This window comes from Falco cherrug, chromosome 7 (genome assembly GCF_023634085.1).
Source record: "Falco cherrug isolate bFalChe1 chromosome 7, bFalChe1.pri, whole genome shotgun sequence".
Lineage (NCBI taxonomy): Eukaryota > Metazoa > Chordata > Aves > Falconiformes > Falconidae > Falco > Falco cherrug.
In genome coordinates, this window is record NC_073703.1 from 12,825,281 (window position 1) to 12,843,466 (window position 18,186).

The following is an 18,186-nucleotide window of genomic DNA, read 5'->3' on the forward strand; positions in this document are numbered from 1 at the left end:
AAATTAAAAGAAAGCCTTTCTGCACTTGATGATATAGTTGTTCTCTTTGGAATCCCACCCAAATATCACTAGTTGGATTTACTGGTCCCTTCATTTCATATAGCCCAAATAGATTGCAGGTGTCCTTATGTGTCATGGTTGAATGACTTTAAAACTATTTTTAATGATAAAATAACTGTGAGAAACAAGTATTTTAACGTATGAAATGGGGCCAAACCTTGAGCTGCAGAACTAGATAGCTTCATATTCTTTAGATTATTTTTGAGATTATCATCTTTTCCGTCATTTGTTTTGAATTTGGGGACCAAAAAAAAATAAAATCTGTCTTGCCTGCTCAGTGATAAAGTATCCTTCCTGCCCTCATCCCCCTTCTCTCCCTGGATGGAGATCACAGCTCAGCAGTGCCGTCAGCAGTTGGTGCACAGGCGAGTTTTCCAGCAGAAGCATCTGGCTGGCAGGCAGGCTCCCGAGGCTGTTGTGCTGGCAGCTCCTGCTGAGCCTGCCCTGTGCTCGGGCTGGGGACACGCTGCTGGGACTGCCTTCCCTGGAGGAGCTGTGGCCAGTGCCTGCGGGGGAGCTTGGCACAGCACCGGGGGCACCAGTGCTCACCCAGAACTGCTCCTGCTGCCCCCAGGGTCTGGGGCTATGAGTCCCAGCAAAGCCAGCTCATGCCAGTGGGGATCCGTGTGTGTTTTAGTGGCTATCTGTCAATGTCTGTGTATGTTTTCTTCTGAAGTCCCGGGGTGGTTTATAACTTCACTTACACCAGCAGATGGTAAATGGAAGGTGACCTGCAAGACTCAAGGGGGAATCTTGATGCAATTGAAATCACTGGGTATTTATACCTATAGAGACATGATTTAATCTGTGGCACTGTTCGCCAAAGGCAGGGTAGGAGTGACAGTCTCCCTACACCCCTAGATGTATATTTTTTATTCTGTTAGTCATTAAAAGCAGCTATGCTTGAACTTCTATTTCAAAGATGAAACTCCCTCCTGACCCCTACTAATTGGGTTCACCACCAAGGTGGGGAGGCACTTCGGTCTGTCTCCACTGCTTACTGATCCGTGTGGTCATTCTCCACCGATGCTGATAGCTATTGAACCTATTCAACCAGTAACGATCAGGCGGTAATGAACTTACCTCTGCCATGGGATCAGATTTGAACAGACAATTCAGACTCATAAACCTTTGTCCCTGTTCAATGTTCAAAATAAGGAAAGCAGATATGCGAAGGCTATCTAGGTAATTTTTATTCTCCTTCACCAGCCAGTCTGTCTATTAGAAATTCTCGTACGTCATTCCAAAGACAATTGTGATATCCAAGGTTTCAGCATCATTTACGTTTATTTATATATACATACAAGTAGAAGTGGCTTCTTTTCATGTTCTTTAGTGTATGCACACACACACACATGAAAGATTTTCAGGTTCCCCAAAGAGTTGCCAGTGTCCCTTGGGTCTGTCACACACAAGCCTCTTTAAACACTCATTTAAGAAAGAAACCACTTGTTATGGGAGTGTATTAAGCCGGAATTTGTCGTCAAAATTCCTTCTCTTTTGATATATTTACCGAAGAAATACAGTGTGTTAAGATATTTTTTATTTTAACTAAGCTGCCCATCACACTGATCAGACTGTTTTGAGTGTGATGCCCCTGAGAAATGTGAAAACATTGGGCTATAAAACATATGCATCTTATACATGACATAACTTGATCATTTCTCATTGTCATTTTCCAGGCACCCATGGAGCTTTATTACCGTTAAAGGAAATCCCTCCTCTTCTGTTGAAGACCACATTGAATATCAAGGTAATTCATGCACAAAATGCTGGCTTGACATTATCTCTGGAAGTGGCTGGAGTTATGGCTGAGATTAATTTAGTCAATGATGTTTTCACTTGACACTGCACTACATTGAAGCAATTGATGGTTAGATGCATTTAATTGAATGCTCCTTGTATATATTGCTTCCTCCCATTCATGCAGTGAGGCAGCTGAGTGGGGTATAACCTAGGTTATCCAAACCCTGAGATCAAAGGTGAGATCCTGCACCAGTTTAAATACATGTAACTCCACTGAGCTCAGACACTGCCTCTCGTAGACACAAAGCTATGGAACAAACCCCATTCATACCAGCCGAAAATGTAATCAGTGTGTCCTGTATCGATAGCCTCAAATACTCCTGTGAAACCATTTTCTTGCAACCTGAAGACTTCTGAGTCTGTGTCTTTTCATGGCATGTTCAAGAGCAGCTAATAACATGGCTTGATACAACATAGAATAAAAATAGCAATATATTACAAATCGTTGGGGTTTTTTTATCCTGTCTTGATTTTTGACTATTTGTCCTCCTGATTGTCCAAGCAGTTATAAAAGTGCCTGAAGGCTCATTCCAAGATCAGTACATTTTTCTGGAAGCTGTGCAGGACTAATTCTGGATGATGTAGCCAAAGTACACAAACACACACGTGGACCATTACCTTTTCACTTCTGACTTTTGTCGATTGCATTCAGTGATTTTACCAATGTTTGGGTTTTTTACAGGTCACAAAGGGTCAGCTGCGGCCAAAGTATTCAAACTATTCAAAGCTGAGAATGGGGAACACTTTAATGTCTCTCTGACTAGCGAGTGGGTTCAAGGTAAGAGGTCTCTGTGCCATTTAGCTTGGTGGTAGATAGCTGACACATAAGGTGAATCATCGGTTTTACTGAAATACTTTTCCATTTGGGATGAGGGGGCTTGCTAGCTGCTGTTTACATCACCACTCACCCAAGTAAAGAATACGCAGAGATTCTTTCTCCAATTGTCTCCAGGACTCTCTGAATACTGGGATCCTTTTTCCTTTACTGCACTGGGTGTGAAATTCCATCTCTTATGATCTAAGAGATCACACACAACCTCTTACTTCTTTTGACTGCATAGTCATCATGTCCATGTTTCAGACAACATACAGTAACTGGTCGTAACTTGATCTGAAGATCAGAGAAGGCAGCTAAGGAGGACACCGATCCAAAATCCATACCTATTAATAATGCTCATAGTGCATACTCCAGTTACGTAGCTTTTAATAACTCTGCCCTCCCTTGGCTGGTTACACTTCCTGGCATCATTAAAAGCGGCTGACAGGCTGGCAGGAAGAGGCAGGAATCAGGTCATCAGTGAAGAAATTTGTGAATGATATCTGAGATCATATTATGCTTCATGCATTTTTGCTGCATTTGTTAAGCTTTGTCAAATGACTTTTCTTGTTTGCACTTGTCTCCAGATGTAGAATGGACAGAGTGGTTTGAGAAGCCTGATAAAGCGAGATCTAAGGACGTGGAGAAGCTTTCTGACTTCAAAGCTGCTCATCCTGATAAAATCTGTAGGCAACCCATTGACATCCAGGTAGGCTAGCTTACCGCTTGCTTTAGAGGGGCACATCCACTTTGGACTGACACTGAACCTCAAAGTAATTGTCAGTAATTTCTGTTTCTAACTAAAAGACACCTATTATTTCACTGCTGTAATACATAACCAGCAAGCTCTGGTATCCAACCTTGCACCATTCTGAGACAAAAGTTTATAGAATTGAGCTCCTACCAGTGAATTCTGGCTTCTGGCACGAAAAGGAGTACAGATGGGGCCACGGACAGCACAGATGCCGTCATGAAATATGTGATTCCCTGCTGGAAGATTAAAAGGAAAAAACACATGAAAATTTCAAAGTTTTTAAATGGTCCTGGAATGGACCCTACCTAAAAAATTGATCACAAAATGTAATGAGATGGTAAAACTACCAGCTGTAGTAGGTTGTCAAAAATATCAGTGAGCTTGCAGCCATTTCATGGAGTCAATAGTTTTTTCTCCGTGGAAAGACGTTTGAATTCTGTTTGGAGCTAAACATGATAGTTATGCCAATAGGCCAGCATGCTGAGAAGAAATTGTATACCCTTCCTGAGACTGCAAAAGCCTCTTTAAAGACACACACACAAAAAAAACCAGCAAAAAACTAAGATTTGTTTTTTGCATATGTTCATGTCTACCTGGTAAAACAACTATAGGAGAAGCATTGCCTAGCAAAAGGCAATAAAATACTTCGTATCTGCGGGAGGCTGAACCTAAGGTTCATGCATACTCTGAACCAGCAGAGTTGTCTTTATTCACAAGAATGTGGCTATTGAAGTAAACAGCAATGCTGACAGTATGAGTGAAAGTTTCCAGGGCTACAGGTTATAAAGAATGTCCTCTTGAACAGAAAGGAAAAAACTGCCCTATAATTTTTTGCCAGGTCTTAGCAAATCCACATTCATTTCTGCTTCCATATACATGTATTAGAAATGACAATTTAGTTCAAAACAAGGGTCAGATGTTTGCTATGATACAGCCCCCTCTAGCATGCATATTAAAAGAGGAAAAAAAAAAAAGACACTTTTCAAGAAACAAACCTTTTACTCTTCTGTTAAATGACAGTTACTTTTTTTCCATGTATATTAAAAGCAAGGCAACATTTTTCAGTTTATCCTGCAGATCTTAGGGCAAATCCTCAGGTAGTGTAATCTGGCGTTGCTGGTTGCTTTCATAAAGTTACACTGATTTACAGCAGCTGGCCTGCTCCAGCCGGGCTGCAAACAAGAAAATTGAAGATATGATGATAATAACAGAAGTGCAGCACAGCCAGAGGCACATTCCTTCAGCTGACGGTGCTAATCCTATACATGGCAGTGAGGTGTACGCATTAATGAGAAGGGTCTGCATAAGTGAGAGAATCAGGATCAGACCCTTCATTGAAAGATGGCTTATCTCCTGATGCCTTGTTAAAATGAGCGTGATACTTGGATTGCCCAATGCAATGCATCACACTTTTGTGAAAGGGTCAAGAGAACTGCAACCTATGGAGCCGGACTGTGAAATTTAACATGACCCTGAGGGGTGACATTGCCCCAGCAGGAGCACATTGCCCTGCTTCTTGGCATGATACAGCCTTTTTTCTCAAGGCAGCTCTACAGGCTGGTACTTTTATGTGAGAAAAGGCCACCTCTTCTTGTTCCTTTTGGCACAATGGGTGTTGCACCATTTTTTTTTATAGAGGGACTGCTGCATGCAAAGAAGAAATAGCATTCCTACCTCTTTCTTCCGTGAGGCTCAGACACAGCCTAGCCACAAGCGATGAAATGAGTGCAGTGAAGACGCTTGAAACCATGAGTTCATTTGGGCGCAAGCATTTCTGCTCTGTGTTTTCATCTGCCTTCAAATCAATGGCAAGAGAAAATCTAGGGCACCGAGGCAGATGTTAGTGAAGCTCAGAATACTCCTCCCAAAAAAGCACATGGTCTTAATATAGATAGAGGAGAAAGGCATGCCACCTAGCAATAATCTGTGCATCTTGTGGACAAAATAGCTGTGCTTGAGCACCAGCTGGAGAGCCAGCTGGACAGCACACGTACCAGTCACAACATTTTGTTATACAACTGTTGTGCATCTCCCAAAATGAAGCAAAGGCCTCTTCCGATTGCATCGATGTTTTGGTGGAACCCCTTCACCTCAAGGTATCACCTGTTTTTTATTACTATTCTCATTCCAGGCAATGACGCTTGATGGAGCTAATTTAACAACTGAGGTTTTCTACAAGAGCGGCCACGATTACATGTTCCTGTGCCATGGCAAGGACCAGACGGGCGAGGGCTGCCACAACTACAGAGTGCGGTTCCTCTGCGGCAGAGCCGGTATGTGCCCCGTGTTTGAGAACCAGAGCAGGGAAAGGCAGAAATGCTGTCTGCTGGTGGACTGGCTCTTGTGCAGCGTAAGAACGACCTGAGCAATTTCCCAAGCTAAAACTTGAGCCGGGCTATTGACGTGAACACAGATAAAGCGGCTGAAGGTTTATCTCGGGAAAAAATTCCTGAGCACTAACAGAAGCAGCAGGGTGGTGCCTCAAAACCCCAGCAAGGCTATGGCAAATACTTGCCAAGTCCCTTCCTGTGAACACCTTGTCTTTTGCTAAAGCATTTTGCGATGAAACAGGATTAGACCATCGGAGTGTGCAGAGGCAAAAGGTTTTGAAAGTAATACTTTATTTTGTGGTTATTAATTCCAACACGGCTGTCCCTAAGCTGGTCATGACCCGGGGCATTAGGATTCTTCTGTGCTCAGCTAGCGGGAAAAGGTGGCAGACAAACAATCCTTGCCTTAAAGACCACTTAGCTGCTGTAAATACCAGTGCCCAGCGCCCACAAGTGCTGCTGCTAAGTGGGTGTGGTGAAAATGAGCCACAAAAAGCTACGTTTAAATTTAGTCCTGGGGTGAGTGGAAAATCCACCTGCCTGCAACTAAAGGAAAACACTTTCTTGTTTGCTCGCTTTCCAAGCCAAAGCCAGTAAAAAGCATGCTTGGAAGAGTTAACTGGGGTTTTTTTTGTTGCATGAGGAAATCATAATTTTTGATGGCGTTCCAGGCACAAAAAAAAAAATAAATTAAAAAATAGCATGCATTTTATGATAAGATTAACTGAATTCTCCACCCTTCCATTTTGGCTTTTCAGTAAAACCAAAGCTTACGGTAACCATTGACACCAATGTGAACAGCACGGTTCTGAATCTGGTGGATGATGTGAGCTCATGGAAACCTGGAGACAGGCTGGTGGTTGCAAGCACTGACTACTCCATGTACCAGGCGGAGGAGTTCGAGGTACTGCCGTGCAGAGCCTGCAGACCCACCCAGGTCAAGGTGGCAGGTAAGGTGCTTCAGCTTGTTGTGCTGGTGTTGCAGGTCACCAGTTCTGTCATTTGTGCTGAGGTGACTCCATTAAGAATTTCAGAGCTGGAAGACGCCAGAGTCAGACGGCTAGTTTTCAGATGTTTTTGGGAAACGTATGCCTTCTGTGCTTGAAAGCCAGCTAACTTGATTCTCGTTCCTTTCTGCCTTCCCTTTTCGTTTTTTTTTTTGTCCCCGAGTCCCCGAGTCACAGTACTGAGTGGATGTGTTTATTTAAGAGAGACAAATACAGGTGGTGTGTTTGAAATGTTCAATTTGTGTAACTGTATTTGGAAATGCATCATCTCCTAGAAAGCAGGAGGTGAACACAGCTGATCTGAAGAGTGAGCTGGGGCAGGAGCAGACCATGAGAGACTATAAGGCTAGGAAGTAATGTCCAGCTGGCTATTTTCCTAAGGAAGTTATATTTAATAAGAACTGTAATTTCACATTTTAGAAGCACTGTTTTGTGCCACTGAAGCTACTGTTTCTCATTTACTGTGTCTCTAGACGGCATTGCGTAGAGGTGATGTGTTCGCCAAACATTTCTGGAGTCATGTGGCCAGTGAGCTGTCCTGAGCCACAGCGTGGGGGTTGGTCGGGTGCTGCATGGGTTGGTCTGAGCAGGAGGAGCAGGAACCTTTGCAGAGCCACAGCATTTGTCTCTTGAAGATGACTAGCTCGAATCCAAACCAAATTGCTTTTGATGAAAAGATGTCGCAGTCCAATGATAGTAAAGTGGCCTTCAGAGACTAAGTCCAATTAAGTAGCGTAGCTGTGATGAAGCACAGATTATTACTGATACCAGCATAAAAATGAAATCCAGCGTGGGAGATATGCATCTCCACTTGAGTCTGTGAAGTAATCTTTCCCTTTTAGATCTGTATTTTGGCACACTGATAAGCAGAGCAATACTGCATGAACTGCCTCTTCTGTGAATAGATGAGGATTTCTTAACTTTTATAGTTTACAAAAGCAAAGTTATTTTACAATATAAAAGTATGTAGTAACTGAGGCTGCGTTTCAAAGGCAGCATATGCCTGGTGGTAAACAAGCACGTTACATTATCTTCTCCTTACACATTGGCAATTGCTTTAGGCAGAGGTTTTGCCTGCATTTACAGTAAGATCTTTCTCAGAAACCATGAGAGTACTTGGAACATCCAATACACCAGGGAGTTAGCTCAGTTCTGTGAAATGAACTACTTCACCATTATCTCTGATGCAACATCTTCTGGAAGGTACGAATATTCTTCCTTTGGCAACTGCTTCCTCACAGAGCTCTAGCCATTCATTGTTGGGTGGCTCAAAAGAGAGATGCTCATCAAGCCAAGAAAAATGTTATTCACAGTTTGAATGTATCATAGTCTTATGACTTGAAATGAGTAGTACTTTCAAAGAAGACACATTTCCAAGCGAATATTTTTCCTGAGAAAATTTTGAGCTATTGGAAAAAAACTGTACCAGGCTAGTATGAAACAAGTCACATCATAGAGATGATCTTGGAAGATAGTCAGTAAAAATAAAGATGACGTAGGAATATTTCTCTTAGGTTTCCCATAATCTAATTGGTCTGGGAAATTCATGTAATTACATTTATCTTCTACAACAGTGGCAACTAAGTTAGTTTAAGGAAATGAATAAAGAGTTAAAACCAACAAAAAACATTAATGTAAATTTCAAATAAAGAAGCAGTGGAAACACTTGTTAAAGTAATTGTGCTCTTGGTCTCCCATTACTCTTTAGGAGAATTAGGACATTCCTTTTATTACCACAATTGAGATGAACACCAAGGCCAAAATCTGCCCTTACTTATATCCAGGCAACTCCATTGACGTCAATGGGATTTCACTGATTATATAAATCAAGGCAAAATCTAGTCCAGTAATAAAAATCACATCCAACTTTCTTGTAACGAAAGCACATTCACACTAGAAAATGAAATTGTCTGCCTGTTTCTAAATTCAATCTAGATGAAATAAAACCTGGGCATAGCTGAGATGTCCCCTGCCTTTAGGAGCCAGGTGGTCCCTGATCTGCTCTATTCCTGGCCAAGGTGTAACTTTACCCATTGCCCTGTGCCATGACATGCAATTAGCCAGGATAAGGAGCACTAATGAGCCAGGCGATGGGTGCCCTCCCTGCCTCCTCCTCTCCACCATGCCTGCAGCTGCCTGCAGCCCTGCCTGCACACTCCTGCCAGCCAGGGGGGCAGCAGCACCGCAGCGGTGGGCTTCGAGGTGTGACCATTGCTGGTGGAGGGAAACACCACCACAGTGGGCACTCGCCCCGCACTGAAACCTGCCAGTGCGCGGGTACGTACATACAAACCCACCGTCCCGTGATCAGGCACTGGCTTTGGTGAAACTTATGGGGATTCAATTAATTTCACCTGTGAGGCTTCTGTTACATAGGGCTTTATTTGTCCCAGTGGCTCATCAAACACTGTGTGGAGGGAGAACGGCCAGCAGAGAGCAAGCACATAAAAATAGTTGGCGAGCAGCGGGCTGGCCCCAGCCTTAGCACAGGTGAGCGGCCCCTGCACAGCCGGTGCTTGTGGCCACATTAGGCTCTTAATTGCATGCAGAAGACATTCATCATAAATGTCTGCCTGCCTTTTGCTGCGTGAGATAGGCAAGATTGCTTTTCTCCTGAGAAAACACTTCCACACAGATACATTTCTATGCAGGGTCTCAGAGGGATGTCACTGGTAGTAAGTGGAATGGCTTCATTTTCCTAAGAGGTTTAGTTAGCAGCTGAGAACTCCAGAAGTCTGCCCTTTGAAAGACAAATGATAAAACCATTCCTACCCATGGTGGTTTGTTTCCCTTTCAGTCTTTACTTTTTTCCTTTCCATTTTTTTTTCCTTTTAAATGAAATCTAGATGTCAGGTCTGAACTACTTAAGAGCCTCTTTGCTTAAAAAAGAGGCAGAAAACCTCTGCTTTGTGGACAGACACTGTGGTGTGGCAGCCGCTTGGCATACTAACGTTTAATTATAATTGATGCTCTCGTAATTTAATAATATTTTAATAAACATGGTTTAGCATGTTGTGCCAGATAAGTCAAACTCATTAGTTAGCTCATGTCCTCTTTATATTTGATACTTCTTGCTGAAACCTCATATTTCTTTACTTGCTAGAAATGGATTGATTAGAGGCTGGTCTTTTCAAAACAGCTTAAGAGCATCAAAACTCAATTCCCATTGGATTTTAGTAGGATTTAGTCGTCTTAACTGTGGACTACTGCAGATCTCAGTGTAGAAGGCAAGGGAGGGAACCCAGGTACTGACCTTGTGCACTCCTTTATTGAAATAATTACACTAATGTCAAAACTGCGGCTCCCATGAGTAAGTGTGGTTCACATGAAGGCTCAGCTCTGCAGGTCCTGCTCCCAGTCAAATGGTCACTCACTCAAATGGAACTTTTTTTCTCCACTTGCCTCCTTTGTTTAACTTTTCTTTTCAATTGTCATTTTAGTGCCTGGATTATTTTCTCTGTGGGAACAGATTAAAACTGTTTGATCTTCCAACTTCACAAGGTTTGGGGAGGGACAATGGTGCAGGGCAGAGGGAGGGAGGAGGAAGGAAGGAAGGAAGGAAGGGTTGTGGTGTTATGATAGAACTGGATAGTAGGAAAGATCAAGTATTTTGTCTAGTTTCCCTGGGAAACAAGTCTTATCTGCATCTTGGTTGCTCTGTCTGAAGTTGCTACTAATGCTGATAAGTTTCACCATGGAACAAAAATGATGAAATGCTCTTTTGTGCTCCTATATGCTCTTGATAAAGCATGAAAAAACTATTTGTGCCTGGCATAATTACTGCAGTTATCCCACATACTGGTGCATCTATGGTTACGAGCACACATATCTTAAATCCTGCTTATTGGGTTGCAAATACTAGAGAGATATGGAGTTTACTGTGATCTTGTTCATGCAGAGAACTTTGAATTAAAAATGTAAATACGTAGCTGCCTAACAACTTCACAGCCTGTGTCAGCATTCATCTTGTGCTGTAAGGGTGGCAGAAGTCACTCCACTATCAATATACAGATACTTTTAGAGATCTGTGGTGTTCTGTTTAGAAGTTGGCATCATTCTGGCTGGATTTTGCCAGAAGCTCTTTTTTTAAGTGTGGTGGGGTGACCCTGGCTGGACGCCCAGTGCCCACCGGAGCCGCTCGATCTCTCCTTGTCAACTGGGCAGGGGAGAGAAAACATGACGAGGGGCTCCTGGCCGAGGTGGGGACAGGGAGATCGCTCGGCAGTTACCGTCACCGGCAAAACAGGCTCAGTGTGGGGAAATCAGTGCGATTTATTACCATTCAGCTGTGGCCAGCAGCGGGTCCATCGAGGAGCCAGCTGGTGTGGCTCCATCGGGCATTGGGTGAACCTTCTGGCAGCTTCTCACAGAAGCCACCCCTGCAGCTTACAGCCACCTTGGTGCTTGCGGACTTTGAGGACTGGGTGGGAAATGTTCGGAAATGGCCCGTTCTAACAGCCTTTGGGAGCTTGCTCTTCTGCCTCTGGGCATTGCCTGGAAGCACAATTGCCAGAAACAGATTCAGGCTTGCGCAGAGGTTCAGAAGGGTTGAGCTTGAGCCTGATTTAAGTAACGGTTTGCTCTGTTTGTCCACCAGACCTGCCTAATCTTCCCATCCCAGCTGCAAGAACTTACATGTCAGGATAAGGTGAGGAAAAACCCGGAAGGTCAGGGAGGGAAAACCTGGCATTTGCAGAAGTATGTCAGTAGATTGCCAAGTAGCTGCTGCAGAAAGGGAGCATGAGGTGGGACCCTGCCGTTGGGATAAAACACTAACAGACCTCGCAGAGACCTCTCAGTGCCCGGTTAAAGCCAGCATGAGCAGATGCGCTGCCCTAGGTCCACATCAATCCTCCTGTCACCTCTGTTGGCAGCAGTAAAATCCGCTCATTTCAGCCTTGAAACCAAAGAGCTACAGGGGCTTTGGTCCGACAGGGAATTTGAGCATACACTTACTAATGTCCACGTGAACTCAAGGCTTTTCATGCTCCTGCAATAGAGGGTGTATTTCTGACTTTTGTGGGACACCATGCAGGATCTTGAAGGAGAAAAGGAACAAAAGGCTGTAATAGGAATGAGTTGCCCAGCAGGAAACTGTCCCAAGAAGGCTTAGTTAGCTCTGAACTCCTTACAGAATTTCATCCCTTCTGCTGTATGTCTTTCTACTGGCAACTTAATTTTCCACGTAAAACTTATGAATTTGAGGAATATTTATTCGTTAAGACATCAGGTTGTACTGTATGACTCGAGAAGCTGGTTAGCTCACCCAAACCATGCTGTGTTACATTACAGGCTTGTGGCTTAGGGATGCAATAGCAAACCCCATTGAGATAATTCAGAATAATGAGGATTTGACAGGATGCTGGTGTGAACATTTGTTGGTTAGTAAATATAAGCAATAGGGGCATCACCACCAGTGATGACAAATATTTGGCAAAAATGTTAAATCTGACGGAGGTCTGGGCTGGCACCTACAATGAGTTGCACTGATTTTAAAGACTGCCTGAAGGATTGACTGTCACTGGGTTACATGGGTTGAACAGACAAGCTGGTGTTTAGCGTTTCCTTTAAAAACTCTTGTTTAGGAAACTTTAAAAGACCATGAGAGAGAAGGTCATAGCCTTCGAGAGCCCAAAGGAGAATAAAAGACTCCTTAGAGAAAAAAAAAAAAAAATCCAGGAGCATCCTAGCTCCACTTTTACCTTCACCAAACCCAGACCTTCAAGTACCTGTTTCACTTCTGAAAGCGAGATTTAGCACTTTGTGTCATTTAGAGCCAACACTTTTAGGAATGCATGAGTGTACCTGGGCGGGATTTCAGAGACATCTGTGTAACTCGCCAGAGCTGAGCACTCTTCCACATCTGTAGCAGCTGAAATAGTTTTAAAATTCCACCCTTCCTAGGTCTGATAAGGCCTAAGACCCAGGTTTTATGGCTAGGTTCAAGTATGGCAGGTTTTTCTGGAGCTTTGTACAGTTTAGAGAGACTCTCCTTTGAATTGCTTTGTTGACATAGGCATGCCCTTGATGAGTGCATCATCTATGTTTATTTTAAGGCATACTTTCTTTTAATAATTACCTTGTCCTTACCAACAACTGGCAACTTTAATAATCACTGTCAAGTAATAAGCATGGAAATATGCTCATATCTTGTTGAATCAAAACTTCTACCAGGCAAGCCCACACATTACAGCTGTTCCCTGTGAATTTACATTTTGCTAACTGGAGGCACTGGTATGACAAATACAGCAGCAAACTCGGGGCGTTTTTCCTAGCCCGTCACACAGGCCCGTTGTGGGGAGATGTAATCTGTGTCACTGCAAGGCTTTGTTTGGTTTAGATTATACCATGGCACAAGCCTGGCTTGCTGGCAGGACAACATCTGTCCGTGAGGGCTGCGGCAGGACCAAGCCCAAAGGAGGAAACGGTGAATCAGTGACCCCTGGGTTTGCTAGCAGTTGGGCAATCGCAGACATCAGCTTTGATGCTGAAGCAGCAGACACATTCCTCCCACATTCAAAGCGCAGTGTCGCCTTCTCAGTATCAAACCACTTCAGTGCCAATTTGCAAACCCCTGGCTGGGGGTTGCCCATGGCCAGTGCTCAGGGTCTCAGGGATCGTGGCTGCTCGCTGGGAAGGCTCCATGTGCTGGCTGTGAACAGCAGCCTGACTTCAAATTTGTAGCTCTGCAGAGTGAGATGCTCCCATCCCTGTGTGCACTCCCTAAACTCGCCACGGAGCAGCCTCTTTTGTTGTGGTTTTTTTCATGTCTGTCACTAAACATGCCCCAGTGGCTCCCTGGAAGTGCCGTGTGTCTATAAATGCACATCGTGGTGCTCCCAGCCCCATGGCAAGTGGCCAGTACCAGAGTGCTGGATCCCAGCAGGTATTTACAGCACCTGAGGGCTCCCGTGCCAGGGTCTGTCTGCCACAAGCTGTTTCAGGAGCACAGCCCTATTGCCATGGGGAGCCTGAATTTCTAGCTGCCTTAGGAGAGGTTTGTTTTTCAGAACTCTGTTAAAGGAGCTATTATTCAAAATCCACTTTTACGTTGGAAGGGAATTGTTTTCCATCTCTCCTTTTATCTCCAAACAAGTCAAGTCAGCAAAAGCACAAAGTGAAAAACATGCACCCAAGAAGTTATATTTAGAAACCGGTTAGTCTGTATTTAACATTTCTGTCAGTGCTTACCCTGTTTTGCATGTCTGGACTGGTGTTAAATTAAATTAAATACGTGCAAGCATGACATTTATTATTCTAGAGCTCAGCACATGAATAACAAAACTGCCTATCTAATTTCACTGCCACAAATCCTGGAGATGTGGCTTCATATAGGATGTTCTTATGGTTATCTGAACTTCTTCCTGCATTTCAGTAAATCAAGGAAAGGTCAGCTCTGGGGGAAACTTAAAAATAACAGCTTAAAAACAGTTTTGTGTGACAGGCTGTTCTCCTTAACAGCCTCTCTCAAGGGTCCAGCACAGAGTACCCTCGTGTGGAGGACACTCACCGCAGCAGCTTTATAAATGTATGTGACTAAGGGAAGCGAAGCTGCTTTTTGGAGGGGCTGGGTCTAGTTTTGACCACACATCTGATGAGGTTCACTGGCTTCAGAGCAACAACACAGGGAAGACCAGGACTTTCTAGGCAGGCAACTGCAAAAGTGGGTGAGGTGCAAACCTGTGGCCCCTTGCAGCCCCCCGTTCCTAGGGCTGAGTGCGGAGCTCAGAGGAGTCTCATCTTCCCACCACAGCCAAAAAGCTGTGTCCACCTGTTCTGCCATCATTGCTGCTCTAGTTCATAGAGTTTTTTTTTTTCACATGATCATGTTATTTTGAAGGCGGAGGTGCTGGGGCAGAAGGCACGTGTGGTGGTGCGAACCCATCCCGCAAACACAGCTGTCTCGGAGCAAGGCGGAGCACTCACCCTTCCCAAATCCCAGTATCACCATCAAACTACACTACTCCCAGCTGCAGGAGAAGAGGGAGTGAATGGTGTTTGCTTATCTTTGTTATAAAGTCAGAGCATCATGTTTTGATTAAAAACAAGACTGTTTTAATGTTCAAAATCCTCCCCTCAACTTGGCACCTCTGCTTAAGCATGAAGTGCTTCGCAGCGATATCCAGGCTTTCAGGCTTTCCATTTGTTTCTAATTATGGATTTGAACGATTCCATTGAAATTAAATACAGGCAAGTGTGGCATTCCTTGAAGTTCAGTGTTTACTTAAAGAGTTTATTACTTATTTTTACTGGAATAATACAGAATGTAGTCAGTAAGATGAACCTTTTCCCAACTGCATTCTCTGCAGAAAGCTGCGGAAGGAAGGAGGGAATATGAATATGTTTGAATGAGATTACAGCAAAGAGATGATTTTGCTTTCTAGACATCCGCACTGCCTGAACTTCACCCCTTTCTGCTCAGGCATGGGAAAGCCTTTTGTGCTTTTAACCCCTCCGTGGAGCCAGGTGTGTGTGAGTAGGATGTTACGAGTAACTTTGGCCTGGCAAAGGGAGATGTGGCCTGGGGCAGATGGAAGTTCCCATCGACTCTGACTACACCAGGGCAGAGGGAAGTGTTGAAAGTAAATTGGAGACATGCAGGTGGATCTAACATTGAGAGGTTTGGGAGGGCAGGGAGCAGGAGGGTTTGCATCCCACAAGCTGGATGAGGGGTTGCAATTGTCCCAAGCCACAATTGCCGCAAGGCTTTCTGCCCAGCCCTCTCCTTGCTTAGGTTAACAGCCACAGCGTTAGCAGCATCACGCTGATGCTCGCCCCTGAATAGTGCTGTGGGATCTAAGCAGCACCCAGTGCCTCACTGTAGGAAGTGCTGCCCTAACCTTGGGGATCTGGACTGTTCAGTAGCTGCGTCATCAGATTTCTTTACATTGGATGTTCATACATGACTGACTGTGATCCAAAGTAAAAAGATCTTGAAAGATCACGGTCCCTTTTCAAGGCAGGAACTATGTTTTGTCTAACAGACTGTTGGTTTAACTCCCTGGCTCAATGAAGCAACTTCAGACCAAAAATCCCACTTCCTCTGTTGCAAATATCTCAGCAAGACCTTGGGTGACACCTGTGCTCCAGCCTTCCCTCCTTTGAGGAGTCAGCCAACAGTTTTTGCTGATTCAATTACTCCATTATCATGCCAGCACCACCACAGGAAGCACAAGGGGAAACCAGCAGCATTGGCAGAGTAACCCTGAAACTGGATCTTGCTCTTTTAGGGAAAGCGGCATACCTCCACATTGGCGAAGTCATTGACGGCGTTGACATGCGGGCAGAAGTGGGGCTGCTGAGCCGCAACGTTGTGGTGATGGGCGAGATGGAAGGGCAGTGCTATGAGTACAGCAGCAAGTTATGCTCCTTCTTTGATTTCGACACCTTTGGGGGACACATCAAGGTAGGGCTGGAGCCCTCTCCTTGCACTTTCCTCCTCCCAGCCACACCTTCACATACCAAGGGAGCCAGGATGCACAAGGGAAAACCCCCTCACGTCAGCCACTGAGCAAACAGCCTCTCCCCGCAGTACAGCAGATCCACCCCGCTGCTGCCGCCTGCCCCTTGCCTTTGAAGTGCTCCTCACGCCCCTGCAGACATTGCTCAGCCAGCCAGGCTGGTTCTTAACCCACCCAAGGTATTGCCCCCACATTCTGGTCCCAGTTTTCCCCAGATTCTAGTGGTGCTCAGCCCAGGGAGTTCGATTTGAGCCCAGCTGACTGAAACTCACAGAAAACATTAAATGCAAATAGTTTTCCTTCTAAAATTAAGTTAAATGTAGCAATGGCAGCAGTGGGGGCATCAAAGATAATCCCCTTAGCCACCATGACACTCTTTCTCTCACCCTGCAGCCATATACTCCCTTCCACGTGGTAAATCTCCCTAGCAGATACAGTGCAACCCTTCCTATTCCTGTATTCCCCCCTCCTTCTTACCCTCGACAGTCTTTTGTGTTTCTTGACTGATGTTTTATTGTTCTCCAGATTGGTCTTGATTTTAAGGCTACCCACATTGAAGGTCTAGAACTGAAATATATGGGCCAGCAGACAATGGGGCATTACCCAATTCATTTCCATATGGCTGGAGATGTGGATGAGAAAGGAGGCTACAACCCTCCAACGTACGTGAAGGATGTCTCCATTCACCATACCTTCTCCCGTTGTGTCACAGTCCATGGATCCAACGGTTTGCTGGTAAGATTCCCTGGAGTCTACCTTAGCAATCAAGGCACCAGTCAAAAAATTTCCTCATAGCATTAATACAGCTTAATTATTGCAGGACGATGTGTTTTATTGTTAGAGCTAGCGTCTGGCTTTTCCTGACGTGGATATATATTCCAGGTGTATTTCAACCCACGTTAAAACGGAGGAGGCCAGTGTGGCACTGCAGGCTGTGCTGACTCAGAGCGGGCAGAGCTTCTGTCTGTGTGCAGCAACGTCTGCGGGCCAGCCCATCTCTAATGAGTAGTTGGGTCTATATAGACGGAGAGCTTGCTATTTAAAGAGGATAATCAGAAGGTTTAAGCGTGCTTCATCTTTCCTGTAATGTAATAAAAGTTTGTGATTGCAGTGCCATTCACAACGTTAAGCACTCACAGAACTCTCATTTGTTGGAGTTGCCCTCTGAAAGAAGAAATCTTTTAGGGTAATTCTATAGAATGACCTGTGCTTGCCAGACAAGTTACAAGACACCAGAGATGGTAAGAACACATTCAGATTCTCCCCAGATGTAGGGGTGCCACCTTCTTCTTTGGGGTAAGGATGCAGAGGGAAAACAATGCTACCTTACTGAGCATCCTGGAGACTGGCACACAGCACCAAAAGGCTTTCCTCACTCTTATCCCACCTTTGATAGCTTCTTCTTACTCATGTTCAGGAAATGGGCAGAAACCTATCCCAAAAGCAGAGCTGCTAAAGGTGTGAAATAAACGTAAGGTTTGACCAAACTTTTCCCCAAGCATCAGCTCACATATGAAGTCTTAAAATGACAAGATTTCTGTAGGCAAAGGACTCATACCCGTTCAGTGAGACAGCAGCATATTCCAAAAGGAAAGATGTGTTTCAGAGCCCTGAAGAGGAGCATTTGTACCGTCAAGAGCCCTGCTACCATGTATAACAGAGTTTTAAGAGAAGACATATCATTGGCAGTTGTAACCTGGATGGTCACTGCGCGTTAGGAGTTCATATCCATACCACTGTTGTAAAGTTACTGTACCATCTCATTGTAGGAGCCTGTAAGGATTTCTTTTCCTGTATATTTCTATTTTCTATTTCTGTATTTCTACATTTCTTTACTTTTTCCCCTCTATATTTCTATTTTCCTAATTCTATTTTGGGGAATAGCAATTGTTTTCAGCACTTAGCTAAGACATGATTTTTGCCCTTTACTTGCTGATGAATGCTTCCTCCT

General features: G+C 44.4%; 1 protein-coding gene across 3 annotated transcripts in view; it reads left to right on the plus strand.

The window, feature by feature from the left end:
- Positions 1–18,186, plus strand: part of CEMIP (cell migration inducing hyaluronidase 1) — a 114,079-nt gene that overhangs the window by 65,370 nt on the left and 30,523 nt on the right. For all 3 annotated transcript variants that reach the window (XM_027801612.2, XM_027801610.2, XM_027801611.2), the window contains exons 7-13: positions 1,743–1,813; positions 2,549–2,644; positions 3,271–3,392; positions 5,569–5,710; positions 6,526–6,717; positions 16,005–16,180; positions 16,761–16,970. In XM_027801612.2, the coding sequence (XP_027657413.1) occupies positions 1,743–1,813; positions 2,549–2,644; positions 3,271–3,392; positions 5,569–5,710; positions 6,526–6,717; positions 16,005–16,180; positions 16,761–16,970 (1,009 nt within the window). The remainder of the gene's footprint in view (positions 1–1,742; positions 1,814–2,548; positions 2,645–3,270; positions 3,393–5,568; positions 5,711–6,525; positions 6,718–16,004; positions 16,181–16,760; positions 16,971–18,186) is intronic.